Source organism: Hylaeus anthracinus, unplaced genomic scaffold (genome assembly GCF_026225885.1).
Source record: "Hylaeus anthracinus isolate JK02 unplaced genomic scaffold, UHH_iyHylAnth1.0_haploid 11981, whole genome shotgun sequence".
NCBI lineage: Eukaryota > Metazoa > Arthropoda > Insecta > Hymenoptera > Colletidae > Hylaeus > Hylaeus anthracinus.
Window position 1 is genome coordinate 3132666 of NW_026534329.1, and position 18531 is coordinate 3151196.

Sequence of the window (18531 nt, forward strand, 5' to 3'; positions counted from 1 at the left end):
TCAACGGATAAAGGTTTATTACCGTTTGTACCAATCGTTCGCATATTATAAATAATTTACGAGTAACAAATATTTTATTCCCAACCCCATATTCCCGTCGATTGCTTAATCGTATCCCTGTTCTCTCTTCTAACTCTGGTGACCGCGTTTGCTTCACCTTTCACAAGAGTTCTTTTTGATTGATGTTTCTTATCGCGTCTTTGTAAAGTTACCTTTACCCTTTGTTTAATAACTTCTGGAGCGATTGTAGCGGTCGTGGTATTACTGTACATACTCCTTGAATCGCTGAATTTACTACTTTCTTCATACTCGTCTTCCGAATTGAACGTTTGTGATTTTACTGATTCTAGGTTATGTTTGACATTTAAATTGCACAACTTTGGGTTCTCTGTGCTTTCCGATGACTTATTTATATCGATGTTTCTAACACCTTCTTCTACGATTTGATTCTCCAAACTTTCCGAATCTTCAGCTTTATTTGTCTCTGATGTCGCTATAATTGGCCTGGATGTACACGAAAATTCATTTTTTATGGAGATTTCGAGTTGATGTTGTAGGTAACCAATTTCCTTTTCATCTACAGTTTTCTCTTCTTCGGTTTCCTCTGCTAGCTGATTGTCTTCCACATCTTCAGATTCGTCAATACCCATTTCCCTTAAAAGATCCTTTTCCATCTGTTTAGTCAGACCACTGGCCTTAATTTCTGCATCAATGCAATCCTCCCTCCTAAATAGAAATTATCGTTCATAAGTACACAGGGTTAGGTTTGGTATCTCTTGACATACTCTATTTAATTTTCATCACTTACGAAATATCTTGAAATGTTGGATATAACTCGCTTTCATAAGCGAAACGTCTTTTGAAGAAATCGCGAATGCAATTCACATCTCTGTCGAAATACATTTTAGCGTCGACGTGCTCAGTGGAAATCATCTGCGGAAAGTCGATTAAAATTACTTTCCCGCTATTTGTCATCATGATATTAAATTCGTTGAAATCGCCGTGGATGACTCCATGATTTCCGAGTTTTACAATTAAATTCATTAACTCATCATAAAGTGATTCAACGTTTTCCACTTCGTATACGCCGCACCTAGAACGAAATATTACTTCATAAAATAAGTATAATTCGTTTAAAATTTACAGACATTTTGAATTTTGCTTACAGAGGTCCACCTTCAACCAGCTCCATAACAACACAATGTCTGTTAAGATCAATTGGCTTTGGCACTGGAAATCCTCTATCGAAAAGTGCTTTCATATAAGCAAACTCTCTTGTAGCAGATATTCTTGATAAATATAACCATGATGCAGACTTCCTATGCCCATGATAGTCTCTTTTACCTTTAATGTTTCTGAAACATGTTCTTCCTAACCTGTGTAGCTTTAAGCAAACTGGATTTCCTTGTTCATCGGCAACTACATAAATGTTAGATTCTTTTCCCACACCTATTTGATTACCAAATGAGGACAAGGTACCTCTCTGAGCCAAGACCTTTAAAGCTAAATAATCGTAACCAGCATTTGTCAATCGATAACCATCATCTAAAAAGTGATGACAAATAAGTCAATATCATTTTTGAATATAAAATAAAAATTCAGTTCTTTAAACACTGGAAATCTGATAGCAACTAACAATGTTTCCCACGTTCATAGCTGAGAAGTCTATGCTTGCACAGTTCCTTCATTAATTTATGAACACCTCCATAACGTAAATTTGCTATCTGAGCAGCTAATGATGCAGGAACAAGTTCATGATTCTTCATTCCCATCTCGATCTGAAATATCAAATATTAACATAATAAACTATTTAGCAGACAAACATGTAATTTTCATTAATCATTAGCTCAACAAAATCGTTTGATTGCTAACCAAATAACTTCGATATATATCAATGTAATACGAATATAACTTAAACATGCACCAACTCATTTATTAACGAAAATTATACATTTTTGTACATAAAAAAAAAGGTAAGCAAGAGCACCATATATTGAAAACATTTAGAACAAAATCAATATAACCACAAATTATCACAAATGCTTACAGCTGTTAAAACACGGAAATCATCCCGTGTTAAATATCGTAAAATTATGACGTTTAATTTTCCCATATTTGTTTCACGTTTGTTTTACACATTAAAGTCTTGCACACGATAAATATCTCAACATCAAGTTCCATTTACTTTTCTGACATGTATTCGCACATGTATAATATAACAACAGAGCTTCTTAGTATTTTTATAGAGGCGAAACTCTAATGATGTTCAAATCCCGATTCTGAAGCTGAATTCGAAATCTAACTGAAGTCGAAAATTCGAGCATTCGAAAAACGCACGTTTCGGAATAAAATCATAACGAAATGATCATTATTATCATGTAATTCACACTCCTGTGACATTAGTTTAATGTTTGGATTAATAATTTACAAATAAACAAAATTTTTATTCAACTCGATATCCATCTAGTGGTAGAGAGCCCGAACTATTTTTCGGAGTTTAGTCAGCGCCTCTATCGGGAAAACGCTCAAGTTTGTCATCAATAGTTCCTTTTTTCACCGCTAGATGGCGCTTTGCGTGGTAATTTACCGACATGATGGTAACGTACCGACAGCTGTCGGTAAATTACCACGAAAAGGCGCCATCTAACGGTGAAAAAAGGAACTATCGGGGACAAACTTGAGCGTTTTCCCGATAGAGGCGCTGACCAAACTCCTAAAATTAGTTCCTCCGTTCTACCGCTAGATGGCGACTATTGCTTCGTTAAAAAGAGCGGGTAATTTAAATTAATTATACAAAACTAGTATAATACGTTTATTAGTTAGTATAATGTTAAAGATGATAAGAGTTAAAAACAGTTGTAATCAAAAAGAAAGAAAACAGAATATTTCAAGAAAGGTACAAAGAATACTGATTTACTGTACAACCTTTAAAATTAGAATAATATAAAGAAGACAATTACCATAGTTTATATCTCATTTATTAATTACAAGTCATTTATAGCATATCAATATACATATTATAGTTCAAATAAATTTATCAGAACTAGAAACGTACCAATCGTTTCAAGTGCCAGACTACGTATAAAATTGTATGCAAAATAAGGCACGTTTGAAATATTACAAATTTTATCGTAGAACAAGCACCACGGAATATAAGATATAAAAAAAATAAAGGAAAGAACGAGGTGTTGCAATTGACCTTACACGTACAATGCAGAAATCGGTATTTCATTCAAACGTTATGCGAATGAAACTTACAAAAGTGAGCGACAGCATGGAATTAAAGTAGCAAATATAATTCCCAATACATCAATGTAAATTAATGTTATGACAATAAATTTACAAAGGTTTACAAATTTTTATTTTAAACAAGTATCTTATCAATAATATCTATTTTAATTAATTCATTTCGTACTGTATTAAAATATAATGAATCCGCCATACAATCAGTCACGTACATATATGAATCTTACAATCAGTAGTCACGTAGTTCGTTAAACTGAAACTGGTGAGGACACAGTGAGGCCCTTATGTTACAAAAGAGACCTATCGATAGATGAATATAAAAACACAGTTATCGCCGCGCCTTTATGTGAAATCAGTAAGAGAATCACTTTGTATATGGATTATAATTTATACGAAAATCGATGGATCAAGTACGGTCACTTTCAAAGGAAGACATGCAAAAAAAAAATTGTAGACGACATATTATTACGTTTATTCCACTGACCAGTATTCATCGTTTGTATCTATATACGAATTTTGCGAATCTCTGTTCATCGCTATACTTTACACCGGCTCAATTGTTACATGTTAGACGGAATCGTAATGCACGCGTGTATTGCAACAAAGATTTTCGTCTTCGTACTTTGCTTCGCACTACTTTTTTAGTAGTTCAACCCCTTCGTGCCAACTGTATTATTTTTGATGCACATCAGTTTTAAACAATGTATATTGTTGCAATATCTTTTATTGATTATTCTTTGAGATTGGCACACTACTGGTGTGCATTAAAAAAAGGAATAATATCCACTACATCTAAGTGTGGGTATGAAGGGGTTAAATATTCAAGTATTACTTAGTCGATCAATTCTTCGTATTATATCGATTACGTAAGCAAACTTGGGCCAACATACTTAAAGTCATTGGAATATTTAGGAGAAAAATAATGTCAATCTTGATATACATATAATCTTATTGGTAAGCTCATATAGAACTTCTAAAAATAATGTCTGAATGAAAAAACTAAAAACTATAGAATTTAATTTCCCGCTGTACGATATTCGAGACCCACGGTGCTTTACGAACTGTAGAGGACATTGTACTGCTTTTATTCACATCAATACATTACATAAATGCTATGAAACTTGAAACAAAATTTACACTAGAAAAATGTTGAAACAATTAACAAAAACACGAGAGTATCCTATTTACTTTCCTGTCCCATTATTTTATGAATACTATTCCGTGCAACGTTTCAGCAAAATATATACAATCTAACTTTTATCCGGGACAAAGCAGTCGTATATAAAACCAGTCTCAATGATGAAGTCATCAAATATACTGAATATTCTTAACAAATAACACGAATCTATGATTTTATCATAGATTCAACAATAGCGGTGCACCGCGTATGAGCAGGTTCACTCAAACTGTTAAAATAATTCGGTGAATCACAATCGAATGTTGATGATGTTAGTTTAGTTATTCGCGTTAGCGCAACGATTGTTAAATAGCGTCATTCGCCATTGTGTATGTACATATAGATGAAATTAAGTAGAAAGAAAAATTACTTCATATAATATAAGGCACATTACATATTCAAAGCATTTGTTGCTGGATAGAACGATTTAAATAAAAATTTTATTGAATCTGTCTAGTCAGACGAAAAACATGTGATGGTCAGAAACCTTTCTAAGTAGGTTTTTAAATGTTTTTACATACACGTAACGTGATGATTGTGAATCATTAGAACTATACTTACCACGCTTGTGAGTTATGTCTTTTAAATCATCACAACTCTACATCAACGCGATTACCGTTACTGCTTACCTAGAGTAGTGTGCTCTTCTCCAACATAATTTAATTTCTCTTCATCGCCGAATATAGATCCATCGTCCGACAATTCGTTTGTATCGATCCTAGCTTCGCGTTTCCTTTGATCGCGGACCTTCTTGTGTGATCGTTTAATAGACGTTTCTTGTAATAGCTTCATATAATTTTTTGCTTTCAAACAATTTGGTGGTGTCACATTTTGTATCGCTATTATCGGGTTCGCACTCGACGAGTCATGGTCGTTGGCGCTACCGCTCGAACCTTCAACCTTTTCATGGTCGATCGAGTCAGTCGGAGATTCTAATTTCTCAAATGTTTCGTTCTTGATGTCTTCTGACGAACTCTGACCCTTCTCGTCGCAAACATTACTTCTAATCAGATTAAAGCCTTTTCGTGAAATATTTCCACGTTTATTCTTTTTGTGTGATTTTTTAATGGAATCTATATTAGAGTACAATTCTTCGGTCGACATATTCCTTGGCGTCGATCTGCCAGTTTTACTGTTAGACTCGCAAACATTTACTTCCAAATCTTCGGTGCTAACATCATCTGATTTTATCGTCACGGGATGATTTTCTTCTGGCTTGATGTAATTTTCCTGGAGACTTAGAACAGGCGTCAAACACCTTGAGAAATTGATATTAGCGACAGGTTTTTCTAATACTTCATCTTTCCCGGATGGTAAATCGTAGAAATGTAAATATTCTTTTGCGTTCGATGCAATCAGAGGTCTCTTCCTTTTAAGTGGAGTGAAAATTTGAAATTCCTCCTGAGAAATATCGCACTCTTGCAATTCAGAATCGCATGATACACTCGCGTCATGACTCGATGACGTCGTGTTCAACGATATCTTTCTTTTGCTTGGAGACAATTTAGCTGATACGTTAACCAGGTAGGAAGAATCACTGGAGTTTGCAGTGGTATCGAAATCCGAAGAAAGATCTATACATTTTTTATATTCGGATGCATCGTCGCCATTGAACGCTTTATTGTTATTATCTTTCACGGAGTTTATTTCTTTGTTAAAATACTCTTGCCGTTTCAAAAATCCAGATAATATTTTACTGTGTTTGTCTTTCTTGTGAGATTTTTTAACAGAACTAAATTGTGGCAGTAACAACCTGCTGGAATGTACCATTTCCGGAGTACATGCACGTTCTACGTCCACTTTATCAAAGTTATTCTGTTCTACGTTTAATTTATTTTCTTCGTTGTTTCCAGCTTGCTCGGAATTATCCCAGTATTCTCCGTCGGCCTGATTCACATCTCCGACTTTGAATTGTAAAACTTTCGAACTAAAAATTTTCTTTTTATTTACGTCTTTTTTCTTCTTATGAGATTTTTTTATAGAATCTTTAGAAATTTTTTTTAGAAAATCTATACGATTCTCCGGAGTAACAGATTTTTGTGGTTCTAAGATGTGCTCCGCCGCTAAATCTGGAGTCACTGGTCTAGCTTCAGTCTTTATGTTCTGAACAGGTAAATTATCTTCTGCTTTTACTTTAATATCGCACTTTTCAAACTTAGGTTGCACAATGTCAGAGTTTGACATGCAATTGGATACTTCTTTAGATTCGTCTAAGACATTTTTCAGTTCGTCTTTATAATCGAAAAGCGAACCTGTATCTGACATATCATCTTCCGAACTGTACGACGGTATATCTTGTGCATCAGAGTTTCTGCTAGAAGATCGATCTGTAGAGTTGGAATCTTGCAAATGGTACTTGTGTTGAGACTTGGTCATGTTTTCAAATGTATTTGTGTTATTTAGGAAACTACTTGTAGCCTGCGTTGTAGAATGTCCGTTCCACCTCGATGATCTTTCCTTTCTATGACTTCTTTTGATAGCACTCATGCTTTCAGGAATTATTCGAATTACATTTTCAGGTGTGCAAGGTCTATCATCATCACTGTCATGAAACTCCTGAAGCAAATTTCTGGATGTATTTGCAAAGCCATTATTCAAACCTTTGGTTCTTCCTTTCATAGATTTCAATGACTGTGAGTTAGGTGTTGCAGTAATGTATACAATATTATCGATAGTTTCTTTCAGTCGACTACGTAATACTGGTGTGAAGCTAGTAGAGTACAAGGATTTTCTGCTTAATGTTGTATTAGGAGTTGAAAAATGCAATGTATCATGATCTTTTGTACTATGTTGAGACGGTGTTTCATTTTGATTTTCATCAATGGATTCAGTGGATGTAAATATTAATTTGCTTTTCACAGAATCATTCGAATCATCTTCAAAGTTTAACAATTTACTTGAAGCAGACAAAGGTGAACCAAAGTTTAAACTTAGTGTCTTCCGAATACTTCTTGCAGGCAAAAATCTTTTTGGACTAGGAGTTAAATTAAAGTTCAATGATTTTTTTATTTTTGTCCTTCCATAATATGAAGGACTGGTGGTGCAATTTAGAGCTCTCATTATTTTAGCAGACCTAGAAAGATGTTTGTCTTCTTCGAAAGAACTGTTTTCTGAGCTAGAGCTCTGAGCATTTGCATCAAAATTCAATGATCTATTTATCTTGTACCGAACAAAACGTCTATTTCTATGTGGAACTGATCTGCTACATGATATATATCTATGTTTAAGCAACGCATCATTCTCTTGTAAAGGACTCCAAGGGGAAAAACATTGTTTATCCAATTCTGTACTGTGAATACTATAATCTTCATTGCTTTTATCATTTGCCATTTTTTGTGTTGTGGAATCACCAAATATATTTGTTTTCATTATGTTTTAAATGATTTAGTGCATGAACATGCAAATAAAATCACCATTGATCTACAAATTAGTGCAATTATAAAACTGATCCTTCAGCTTTAAAGAAATGGAAGAATTTGTGTAATTGTTAAGCAATGGCAATGTTGTATTGATATTCAAAGTATTCCATAATTCCAAGGTAATAGTATATGTAATTAATTTTGGTATTCCTTTGAACTACATGTGACTCCTGTATTATAAAACTGAAACAAAATAGAAAAGACACAATTATATTTTACACTATTTTGGAAATGAAATAAGATTATGTATTAAAACTATTTTGTAAATCTCAATGTAATTTCAATTTTTGTAACCACTTGTTAATCACTGTATGAGCACATATTAATCATGTATGAATAAATATAAAATTTGTAAAATTCGATCAATTATTACGTGCTAGGACGTGCTCTCGAATTTTTATGATCACTTATTTATGACTACCAATTATTAATCATTTTTTAATAGGATCGTGCGACTATAGTACATACACACACATTCACGCATATACACGTTTCCATATTTGTCACTACAAAATGCACGATGCGATGCAGTGCGTGTACACGGAAGATGCAGTTTAATAATTAACCTCGAATAAAAGAAACAACGCACATATCTGCGAGTAAAATTACTTGACTTTCTAAATTACAAGTTAAGGAAAGTATAATGCTATTTGCTTACTGTTTTAAGTAATCAATTCTTTCGTAGTAGCATCGGCTTGTAGTTCTGGTCGTATACAGCCCGAACGTGAATCATGGAAAAGCTAGTCCCTCTTCTACTACACTTCGTCTTTCTTCGTATATACATATATCAACCGCAATATTTTGTTCACTAATCGTGCGAAGCGGAATAAAAATGAGCACAGTATAAAACTTTGGACTGAATTTTCACGCGTTACACTTTTACACTCGAATCAGCATGGCTTCGCATTACTTTACAAGCATTTACAAGCGTTCCAACATGCTGTTCGTGTTCTTTTTTTTTCACCACTCGATAGCGTGCAGATAGATGGCGCAGCAAACGTCCCTAAAAATAGTTACTAGAAATTGCACTATTACGTTGGTAGATATACCACAGCCCACGCAAAGGAGCGTTTATATAATTATACAGATAATAGATATTTCTTGAATTGTAATTCAAGTCTTGAAAGATGAAAACAAATCTTGCGCATATCCTACACAACATAGAGATATATTTTCTAGCTATTTCTACCCTAAAATATGTATCCTAATGATCGTTTAGCAAAATAAATATTTTGATAATTTAATCTAACGCTGTTTTCCACTTAAAATTTGGAACACGTGATATATTCATGAATATTTCCTCGAATAAAGTACATTATCGACAGCCATATTGACACTGTACAACGAGATCACTTTTATTGAAAAAGAGGGGTTGTAGAGGATAAGATCAGACAAATGGTGTTGCAATTTTTAAACATTTCGATTGGGCTTTAAACATGTCTGACGTGAAAACTGACGATATATTCAGCGTTCGTTCGTTGAACGGAAATAGCAAACGGATCCGTCGGGTGGAAAGTAAACGCAACCAACCGTCTTGCAGCTGTAGGTGCTGTACGGCCCAACATTCCGGCATACATTCGAAACTTTAAAAGACCAGAATCGCGAGCATAAAACCTGTAAAACAAGTATAGAAAAACGTTGATAGCGTTACCTAAACAATAATTAGAAATTGAAGATACTAAACTACTTAAGATTAAAAGTATACCGTATAGGATGCTCTCCGCATGCTTTGGGTCGTTCCATCATGGAGACCCATTTATCGTCGTAACAAAATAAGGATAAGTCGAGATACGGAGAACTAGAGTAAGATTGAGCGCATATAGGTAACTGAGCAAGTAATCTTTTCGTAGCTTCCGTAACACCACCATATTTGGCACTTACTATTGTTTGTTTGAATCTCTGCTGTAACAATCTGTAAAAAAATCATAATATTAACAATTGCTAATCATGTAGACAATCATCACATTATGCTTTAGCGAATATCATACCGTGCATATATATTATTTGATGGAGAACACATGTATTGACAATCAGTATTCATCCTAGCATTTCTGAAGAAATCGCTGAAGTTTTCAAATTGCGTCAACAACTGTGTAGACGCGTTATCGTAAGCTGCTAATATTTTAGCTGCAACCATGTCGTAAACAACCAAAAGCGCAGGCTGCGCGTTAGGTTCATTAGCTTGAAGCGTCGCCACTTCTTCGCTCGCAAATCGTACGAGTATATGATTTGTGTCTAATAACTGCATCTTCCACATTCGTAATGCATTCAACTAAAATATTTTGTAAATTAAAAAGACGTAATGTACTTATTGTAATACATATAGTCAACATATTTCACGCAATACCTGATCGAAGTATTGGTAAAAACGTCTTAATTCGTATGGGTCCTTTGTCGTATCGCTAATGTACGCTGCTCTTTTATACAGATAAACTAGTAATTTGTGTTTAAGGCTATTTATTGTAGTATCTCTAAATGGACGGGAATTTACTCCAGGACAAGCGCTTGTCACCAAATAAGCGTCATCCTCTAAACAGAACCTGTTGAAAATTAGAGACAATCACCAATACAGTGTAGTAATCACAATTAATGCAAGGCAAAAGACATTTTTGTAATGACACAATACCTTCCTATCGTTCTGACATTGATGAACATTCCATCAAGGATTTGAAATATGTGAATAGTTTGATGCTGCACAGACAAAACTGCTAATATATCTTTGTACAAATAAAGACCTATATAGAGAAAAATGTGTTTCTGTTATTTTATATATATGAATCTTTACATAAGTCAATTTCAAATAATGTTTAATCAGAGATCCATACCTTGATTGTGAGACAAATATATTTTATCTACTGTAAAATGCCTGGTATCGCAGAGTTTTCCTCCACGCAAATCAACCAGATGTAAACTATAATCTTCAAGAGGTGATCTGGGATTTGGTGTTAATGCTTCATTGTTGGAATAAATCTTATAAAATAAAAATCAACGCTATTGACTGATTTAAGAAATAGATATTAATCAATCAAAGAGGTGTATACCTGGTAAAAATGTGGTCTTAATTCATCTGGAATATGGGCAGCTGAACCCACAATTACATAGCGTCCATCATCTGTAAACAGACTGCATTCTCTGTTTAATTGTTCGTTACTTTGAACTACATTCACAATCCATTTAGCCTATAAATATTGTTGTAGATTGATTTTTTTTAATAAACATTTATTATTCCTAAATGAAATTAAAATTGTAACAGAAAACTGAGACTATTGTACCTTAAAAAATCGATTAAAAATATTACTTCTAATTTGAAAACTACATTCGTCATTTTTGTGGCCAATGTATTCGCCTTCACAATTTGCTAGTAAATCAGCAGCAGCAGATGCACCACGATACTCGTAAACTTCTATGGAAGTTTGGTCCGCGCTAAAGGCTATTAAGTAACGGCCATCAGGACTAAATTTTCGTAGAAAACACGGCGGTTTTTCGACATTCATTACAGTAAAATTTGGGAATACATTTTGGTAAAATTGTCTAGCATTGTGCACATGGGTTCCTGGATAAGGGCATCCAAACGTCTCGCGACGCTTTAAGCGTACCACGATGTTTTGTGGGCCTATTTTACGAGGTTCAATGGGACAAGGTTCTGTCACGTATTCAATCTTTGCCTCCTTTTCAGCCATTCCTTACGAATGTTCGAAATATACATTACAATATGCATTTCACTCAGTACATATCACTCAACACACGAGAATTCTTTTTTCTGTTCAGTTCGACCGAAACATTTTAGATTGACATACTTTTTGTTGGTTATGTTCAACATTTTACACGATTAGTAGATATGTACGTTTATATTAACAAAATTTTAACTAATTTTATGTTACTATTTCTTGCTCATCTTTTATACATTTAGTACTAGTACTCTTTGAAATGGGGTCTCAGTATAAATAATTAATGTATACGTGACGATCAACTTGATCGCCGGTTCTATTCTTCTACACAAAGTTATCACCAGTTATCAGAACTTATGTATCCTTATAATTTACTCTCGGTCATTCGTTTCCATTTATTCACTCTTGTTTTAGTCATTGATATTATTATCAAGTTTCTACGATTGCGATAAAATTTCAAATGTAGAGATGGGAATTTTTTTTTCATTTTTAATTGTTATGCAGATAAATAATTATGCAATCTACGTCATGATGATTCGAACGAGTGGCGTTTATGTACTAGTGTAAATCGTGAATTGACTTTTAGAAATATACAGTTTTTTAATCAATATCATTTTTTATATAACCATTTAACATATACAAATATATTTCTTGGTTAAAGCCATAATAGATTAATTAATTCATACAATTTTTCTTACATCTTTTTTCTGTAATCATACTGAACAGATTACTATTATATTAAAAATTATCAAAGTATCATCGAAATCTCGTTATACTGCCTACTGAATAACTGTTAGATTTCGATTTTTTTGAACAAAATCCATTTATTTATTTTTAAAATTGTTTTACAATCTTTCCGCGGTTGAATTCGTATTTTTCTTCTCGAAACTAAGTACAATTATAATTTTCTTAATTCTGTTTCATTTTTTTGATTTGTTATATTAAAAACGGGCAACATAGCAAATTAAAGTGTATTTCACATTCTTATTAAGTAGACGAAACAAATCAAACTTTATCCATAACATTATACCTTATTATGTTCTAGATAATATGGCAATTTGAAGGAGCGTTTAATCTTGGTATCGCCGGTAGTAACAATTTCAGTCGTGTAACGTGTTAAGAACTATAAATGTAAACATAATACGTAGCCATCTCTAATCACTATTCACAATGCCTACTATTCTTGTAATATTTATGGTACTTAAATTCTTTACCGACTGTGAACTACAAGCGAACAAAGATTTGTATTTATATCGTCCTCCACAAGAGAGTTTTAAGATATACGAACAAGTCGCAAATCATGATTTATGCTTCACGTAGAGCACCTATGATTGACTTTGTGAATTAATTTGGTGGTTGATGTTGGAAAAACGACACAGACTTTAAAAGATAGTCTGTATGGGTTATTTTTGACAAAACATAAATACAAATAAGGACATAAATATCGAGATTGTTCTATGTTGTAAGTTATACATAATGGCTTCTCTTTTTCATGATAAAGCTTTAAAACAATATCTTCTTATATATGTACGCTATACACCAGTATCGTCTATATTGTTCTTTTATTAGTATCATTCAAAATACGATATATCGATAATAATTTGTAAAAAAAAAAATACTGGTGTAAAGAGATACGACTTTAAATACAAACAAAAACGGTAATGTTTCAATTTCAAGTTGGAAACTTAGAAGAACGTATAATACAATTAATAGTATTAAACTGTATATGATGTCATTCACAGTTGCAGGAAATTTGCTATATTTGATGCGCTTATTTTGCACATGAATTTTCGACTGAACTGTACAAAATGAAAACCACTAACGCTCACCGCCTTTCTATGCTTGAGTTATATTACAATGTTTATCTTTCTAGTTATTATTCTGCTACATTAAATTTATTAAACATTAAAATCCGAATTGTTTATAAATAAACGCATAAATCGTTTAAAATTTTTGGACATATTTCTTCAGGAAACTTAATGAACTGCGTTTTGTTGTAAACTATAATAGCATCTATATAGTAACAATGATTACTTCAACGTTAAATACGTATGCGCGGATACATTCTTTGACTCGTGATAATCCGCACCTTGATATAATCCATTTGAAGTAACGTATTGTAAGTTGTAACTCGATACTCCATTATTCTTTATGATTTATAATTACATTGTTGATTAAGGTATAAAGCTTGAAATTTATGTTAGCGTCGGGATACAATGTTTACGAAGTATATAAGCATTGCTGGAGTCAACAGTGCCAGGAAATAAACCTGATGTGAAAAACAGATGTGTGTTGTGTGTATACTTGTGTCCTGCTAGGTAGAGAAAGCGTTGAGATTGAATAATCAATCTGAATTCTCACTTGATGATGTAGATGATGAGCTAGTGTTAGTTGATTCATTCGCTGCCCTAAAAATTAACAAATACATTCAAGTATTATTGTTCAAGTAGTATGCGGAACGGAGTTTTTTAAATTACCTGAACAGGGCTGCTAAACTAGGCCCAACAGTATATTGATTTGCTTCTGCGGAATTTTGATCACCTAAACTCTGTCTACAAATAGGACAAGTTCCATGCTAAAAAAGGAGGCAAAAAAATCATGAATAAGATTGTATATTAATTAAGATAACTTTCATTTCTTTACTACAAATTTTGTTATCTTACCAACTGTAACCACGGTACAATGCACGGTGCGTGAAATACATGTTGACAAGGAAGTTGCTTGACTGATTCCAAAACTTTGAAGTCCTCCCAGCAAACAGAACATTGAAGTTTACTTTCTGCAATAAAAGACAGTTTGTTAGAAACAATTCACTGGCCACATGTAATAGAATTTTCTAGTTTTCAAATTGTAACATACATTTTACACTTACCAACTTGACTTTGAGTTACAGTAGTTGTTGGTATTTCGTCGATTTGCTTCCTTGGCAAAGGAGGCGGTCCAGTTCCATCCAGTTGATTTAACATTTGTGTTACAATCGTGTCCAAACCATCCTGACTCCAAACATAATCTCCAGGATTTCCCAAGAACAGTCTAATATTGAATCTACATTATTTTGTTTTATTTTAGTAATGCTAAATATCGAATTAAACAACAACGACTTTTATCCTGGGTGAACGAGTTTTTCAATAATTCTCCTTGTAGTAGCATTCTACAACAGGGATACCAGAAGCACGGAGATCGCCGCGTTTTCGGTCGAAATCCGGAGATTGAAAGGAGATGACACTATGCAACTCGTTTGCGCACGTATAGATATACTGTATGATGTACGAGGAAGACAGGAAGACGTTACATGCTTGCAGGACCAGGGTCTTGTTAATGTACGATTGTACGGACTCGCTCGGTAGCAGCTTGGGGGCCCCACAAGTCCTGCAGAGAGCATCTATCTAATTTTCTTGTATAATTCTATTTTTTTTTTTTTTTTTTCTTGGGAACTAAGGACATCAGTTTCACGAATGTATTAGATATTTTACTGGCGCTTCGAACACCGAGCATGCGCATCATTCATTTATCTTAAAGCCTCATACTTACGAGAATTTTTTTCGGCACACGGATATTTTTCGATATACAGGGTGTCCCATTTAAGTTAAGATTATACAAAATCTCGAAGACACGATTTAAAAGAAAATAAACCACTGAACCGATGTATGTTCTATGTCCTTTAGTACTTCGAGTGGGGAGTCAGATTGCAATACTAGTTTTTCAATCTGTGGGCGTTTTCAACGTTATTTCAAGGACGTTTTGTCTTTTTTTTATCATAAATCCATATTTTTTTATTCTATTTATATTATACGGGCACGAGAGTATTCTTGCGTCGAAAAATGCTCTCGCGAGTACTAGGCTTAAGACTCGTGTGGAGAAAAGTGGAGGGTACTCTTGGCATCTCTGCTCTGCAGTTTATACACTCACTTTAAACGACTCTATCCATATTACACAGAGGTGTAAGCACATTCCAACTTCTGATTAGTAGACTATGTATCACCAATCTTAGTCTCTATTGCTTCAGGTACCCTTGAGTAATATGGACAAGACACCACAGATTATGTACTGTGTCACGTCATTGTAATATCAATAAAGAAATACTAAAGAAATACACATTATGCATTGTTTTCTTATGTAACAAGGAAATAAACAATATGAAATAGACAAGAAATCAGATGCTACCAAAATTGTAATACTTTCCGTTTAAGAATAACGTAAAATCGCGTTTTATATGACGAACAATGAAGTTTTAGATGCATTCAGAATACGAATTGAAAATTGCTCTTAAATTCACTCAGGATAATGTTGTAAATAGATAACATGCAGAAAGCAGAGAACTACACAAAATATGACTACAACTAGCTTATTAGTTCTATTCAAATATATTCGACGTATTTCACGATATGCAATATACATTTGTGCACACACAAATTGTACAAGTCATAACAAGCACATAATAGAAATTTAATGTTTTACATACACAGGTGGTTGTCCATCTTGTGTTATTGGATGACCTACACCCGCTCCTGAGAGATTAAGTAACAAATCTTGTATAAAGTTCTGTACAGACAAGGTTCCATCTTGCATTCCTCGACCACTGTTCAATGCAGGAAGAATTAATCAATTGCACAGACAATTTTATCATATTTTATAATTCATCACTTAACACGTTACTAGTACACAACTATGTAACATTACATAGTTACATACGTATTAATATTATTCTCAAATAAATTCAAGCTAAAACATTAGTTGAAAAACATGAGATCTCTTGGGTTAATTTTGGTATGCCACTCATGCATGCAACTAAACTCGATTCAAATATCTTCATTACAATTAAATATATGCATATTTCAGTTTAAATTTGCAAACTAAAATTTGTATATATTCAGAACTTTCATAGAAATAAGAATAACATACCTGTTGGAACGACGTGAATCTGATGTAGTTTGGGTCCAATTAACTCGTCTCCAACCAGTAGGAGGTCTTGGATCAGGTACACCAAACATCCTATCCGTTATGATACGTGTAAGCTGTATAAAAAAGATTAGACTGAAATTAGGAACAAGACATAGAATATAAAAAGCAAATTCACTCACATCACGTGTCGTTTCCTCATGGTCACTTGACTCTTCACTGCTAATATCCATTCCTGAGCTACTATCATTGCTACCGCTTTCTAATTTTTCTATGAAACCACTTGTACATCTTGGACATGTATAATCCTGGAAAAGTATTAAACGGTACAATAACAAGGTAAACATTACGGATGAACTAAATTGGTTTACGTTGAAGTTTATAATGTGCACATAAAAAAAAAAATATATTGTCAAGGAAATGATACATATAAGATATTTTATGCTATGTATACATCTGTCAAGATGAAACATATTTACAGACTTAAATCATCTATATATATCAATTATTTATTTATATACTCTTTCATACATTCCCTAATAATGGTAAATGCTTAGTACAACGTTAGCAATTATTTTGAAGAAACAAGTGATCGAAAATACTGTCGGAATTAATCGTAGGCTTGAGAAGTTTTCGAGTAGCTAGGAAATAAAGTCCGTTCAAATAAAACGAATTTTGACGTATATAAATATCACGCAAAGGACGTGTTATATTTACAATGTACAAGCGTCGATCAATTATAACAATGCGTCATGTAAATTAAGAATTCATCGAATTATTTGAAAATAATAACACGTTCTCACCCCGGAACGGGAAGCAAGAAAAAAAGTTATACGCGTGATATCGAATGACAGATCGAAATAAAAGGTTCGAGATATCAGGCAGAGGATTATATTAAATTGGCGATTACTAAGAGAAAAAGTATGCAAGTATACTTACAGGTAGTAAAACTTCAATTTCGATGCTGCATTTATGACAAAAAAATCGGGACATTGGAGTCCCGTCCACAACGGCTTCCGCCATGTTTTACGTGCCCTCCTTGCTCCTCTTGCCTATTTCTGACTATCGTGGTTGGGTTGTAATCCGTCAGAACTCTTCGTGTAGTTGATTGCGTTTATGTCGAATCTGAACTGGAAAACTACTGATTTTAGGTGATACCTTTGCGTAGCACGAGATGGCGTCCGATTAAATCAGTCGATTGCGCATCAACGCCTTGTTATTGTTTTCAATTACAAAATTATTCGATATTATTTTCCACATTTTCTTGCTTTCTGTCGGACATTGAATTACTTCCTTAATTAGCCATACGTTACCTATTCGACCTTTACTTCTCGTTGTCTGATGGACATTCACTAGATCACTTTCCAGGTAAAAAAACTTTCAACTAGCAACTGTTAAATCAACAAACATAAATACTTTTTCCTTTTAAGCAAACTGAAAGTCTTTTATTTTCCATAATATTGAAAGTATCGAATCCGTAGAGTTGATCGCTTTATCGATTGTCACGTATGTGCATATCGTGTGTAAACTCCAAATATATCTTGATGAAAAGCATCTTCTATAGGTTAGATTACATGCTCACGCGCGCGCCTCATACGTCCATATTAAAAGTTGGACACAACTCTTGTTTTTTTTTTTCAAAGAAAATATTCCCGATTTAATTGAACCAATAATAATAAAGGAAGGTAATTAAGTGTTATCAACGTGAAATTTACATATTATAATGAAAAAGATACGCGTCTCGAAGTAAAATGAAAATTTGCGATTTGCGATGTATCGAAATTATACTGTATTGCACTTCTACACGATGACACATAAGTAAATTATCCTGTTTGCATATATAATGTGCGTATAATGTGCTATTTATATGCGATTTTAGCTTTACTTTGTGCGCACGCGTGTTACGACACGTGGTATAACTAGGAATTGAGACGCATGTCTCATCTGCGAGTACGTATCTATACATGTATACATAAACCGACCACGTGTTCTATATGATCTCCTGTAATAACACTTCCTTAGTTTCTGTAGGCGTTTATAAATTAATACGTTCATTGCGGTAGTTTTTACATATACTTTTATATGTACAGGACAAATGTGTCCCTAACTTTGCAATCATGCT

At 33.6% G+C, this 18531-nt stretch overlaps 4 protein-coding genes across 7 annotated transcripts; all 4 read right to left on the bottom strand.

Moving 5' to 3' along the window:
* Positions 1 to 2242, bottom strand: LOC128885513 (uncharacterized). The gene is made up of 5 exons (XM_054139595.1): positions 2048 to 2242; positions 1637 to 1778; positions 1167 to 1545; positions 809 to 1093; positions 1 to 726 (listed from the first exon to the last, which is right to left on the bottom strand). Exons 1-5 carry the CDS (start codon positions 2111 to 2113, stop codon positions 75 to 77), a joined length of 1524 nt encoding a protein of 507 aa, XP_053995570.1. The 5' UTR covers positions 2114 to 2242; the 3' UTR covers positions 1 to 74.
* Positions 2243 to 4661: 2419 nt separating this feature from the next.
* On the bottom strand, positions 4662 to 8842 carry LOC128885542 (uncharacterized). Its single transcript, XM_054139633.1, has 2 exons — positions 8501 to 8842; positions 4662 to 8025 (listed from the first exon to the last, which is right to left on the bottom strand). Exon 2 carries the CDS (start codon positions 7790 to 7792, stop codon positions 5042 to 5044), a length of 2751 nt encoding a protein of 916 aa, XP_053995608.1. The 5' UTR covers positions 7793 to 8025; positions 8501 to 8842; the 3' UTR covers positions 4662 to 5041.
* A 283-nt stretch (positions 8843 to 9125) lies between these two features.
* LOC128885545 (DET1 homolog) lies at positions 9126 to 12174 on the bottom strand. The gene is made up of 8 exons (XM_054139635.1): positions 11115 to 12174; positions 10884 to 11021; positions 10668 to 10812; positions 10469 to 10577; positions 10190 to 10382; positions 9831 to 10114; positions 9548 to 9754; positions 9126 to 9456 (listed from the first exon to the last, which is right to left on the bottom strand). The coding sequence occupies exons 1-8, from the start codon at positions 11520 to 11522 to the stop codon at positions 9273 to 9275; spliced, it is 1668 nt and encodes a 555-aa protein (XP_053995610.1). The 5' UTR covers positions 11523 to 12174; the 3' UTR covers positions 9126 to 9272.
* Positions 12175 to 12314: 140 nt separating this feature from the next.
* Positions 12315 to 18446, bottom strand: LOC128885546 (E3 ubiquitin-protein ligase Iruka-like). 4 transcript variants are annotated; one of them, XM_054139639.1, is made up of 9 exons: positions 17723 to 18277; positions 17349 to 17539; positions 16592 to 16717; positions 16413 to 16525; positions 15973 to 16089; positions 14383 to 14555; positions 14174 to 14289; positions 13988 to 14085; positions 12415 to 13918 (listed from the first exon to the last, which is right to left on the bottom strand). In XM_054139639.1, exons 2-9 carry the CDS (start codon positions 17430 to 17432, stop codon positions 13855 to 13857), a joined length of 891 nt encoding a protein of 296 aa, XP_053995614.1. In that variant the 5' UTR covers positions 17433 to 17539; positions 17723 to 18277; the 3' UTR covers positions 12415 to 13854. The 4 variants fall into 4 exon arrangements, with proteins under 4 accessions (XP_053995613.1, XP_053995611.1, XP_053995614.1 ...); XM_054139640.1 differs by having other exon boundaries at positions 14383 to 14543; positions 17723 to 18271; XM_054139638.1 differs by having other exon boundaries at positions 12315 to 13918; positions 16413 to 16717; positions 17349 to 17534; positions 17723 to 18446.
* Positions 18447 to 18531: the final 85 nt, after the last annotated feature.

Coding starts and splice junctions, on each gene's coding strand:
- LOC128885513 (XM_054139595.1), bottom strand. CDS start 2,113: ATGGGAAAATTAAACGTCATAATTTTACGATATTTAACACGGGATGAT. Junction 1,779..2,047: donor ATTTCCGTGTTTTAACAGCT/GTAAGCATTTGT, acceptor TTGATATTTCAG/ATCGAGATGGGAATGAAGAA. Junction 1,094..1,166: donor CTGGTTGAAGGTGGACCTCT/GTAAGCAAAATT, acceptor ATTTCGTTCTAG/GTGCGGCGTATACGAAGTGG.
- LOC128885545 (XM_054139635.1), bottom strand. CDS start 11,522: ATGGCTGAAAAGGAGGCAAAGATTGAATACGTGACAGAACCTTGTCCC. Junction 10,115..10,189: donor TTTACCAATACTTCGATCAG/GTATTGCGTGAA, acceptor AAAATATTTTAG/TTGAATGCATTACGAATGTG. Junction 9,457..9,547: donor TGCGGAGAGCATCCTATACG/GTATACTTTTAA, acceptor CTTGTTTTACAG/GTTTTATGCTCGCGATTCTG.
- LOC128885542 (XM_054139633.1), bottom strand. CDS start 7,792: ATGAAAACAAATATATTTGGTGATTCCACAACACAAAAAATGGCAAAT.
- LOC128885546 (XM_054139638.1), bottom strand. CDS start 17,432: ATGGCGGAAGCCGTTGTGGACGGGACTCCAATGTCCCGATTTTTTTGT. Junction 16,718..17,348: donor AAATTGAAGTTTTACTACCT/GTAAGTATACTT, acceptor ATACTTTTCCAG/GATTATACATGTCCAAGATG. Junction 14,290..14,382: donor TGTAACTCAAAGTCAAGTTG/GTAAGTGTAAAA, acceptor CTTTTATTGCAG/AAAGTAAACTTCAATGTTCT.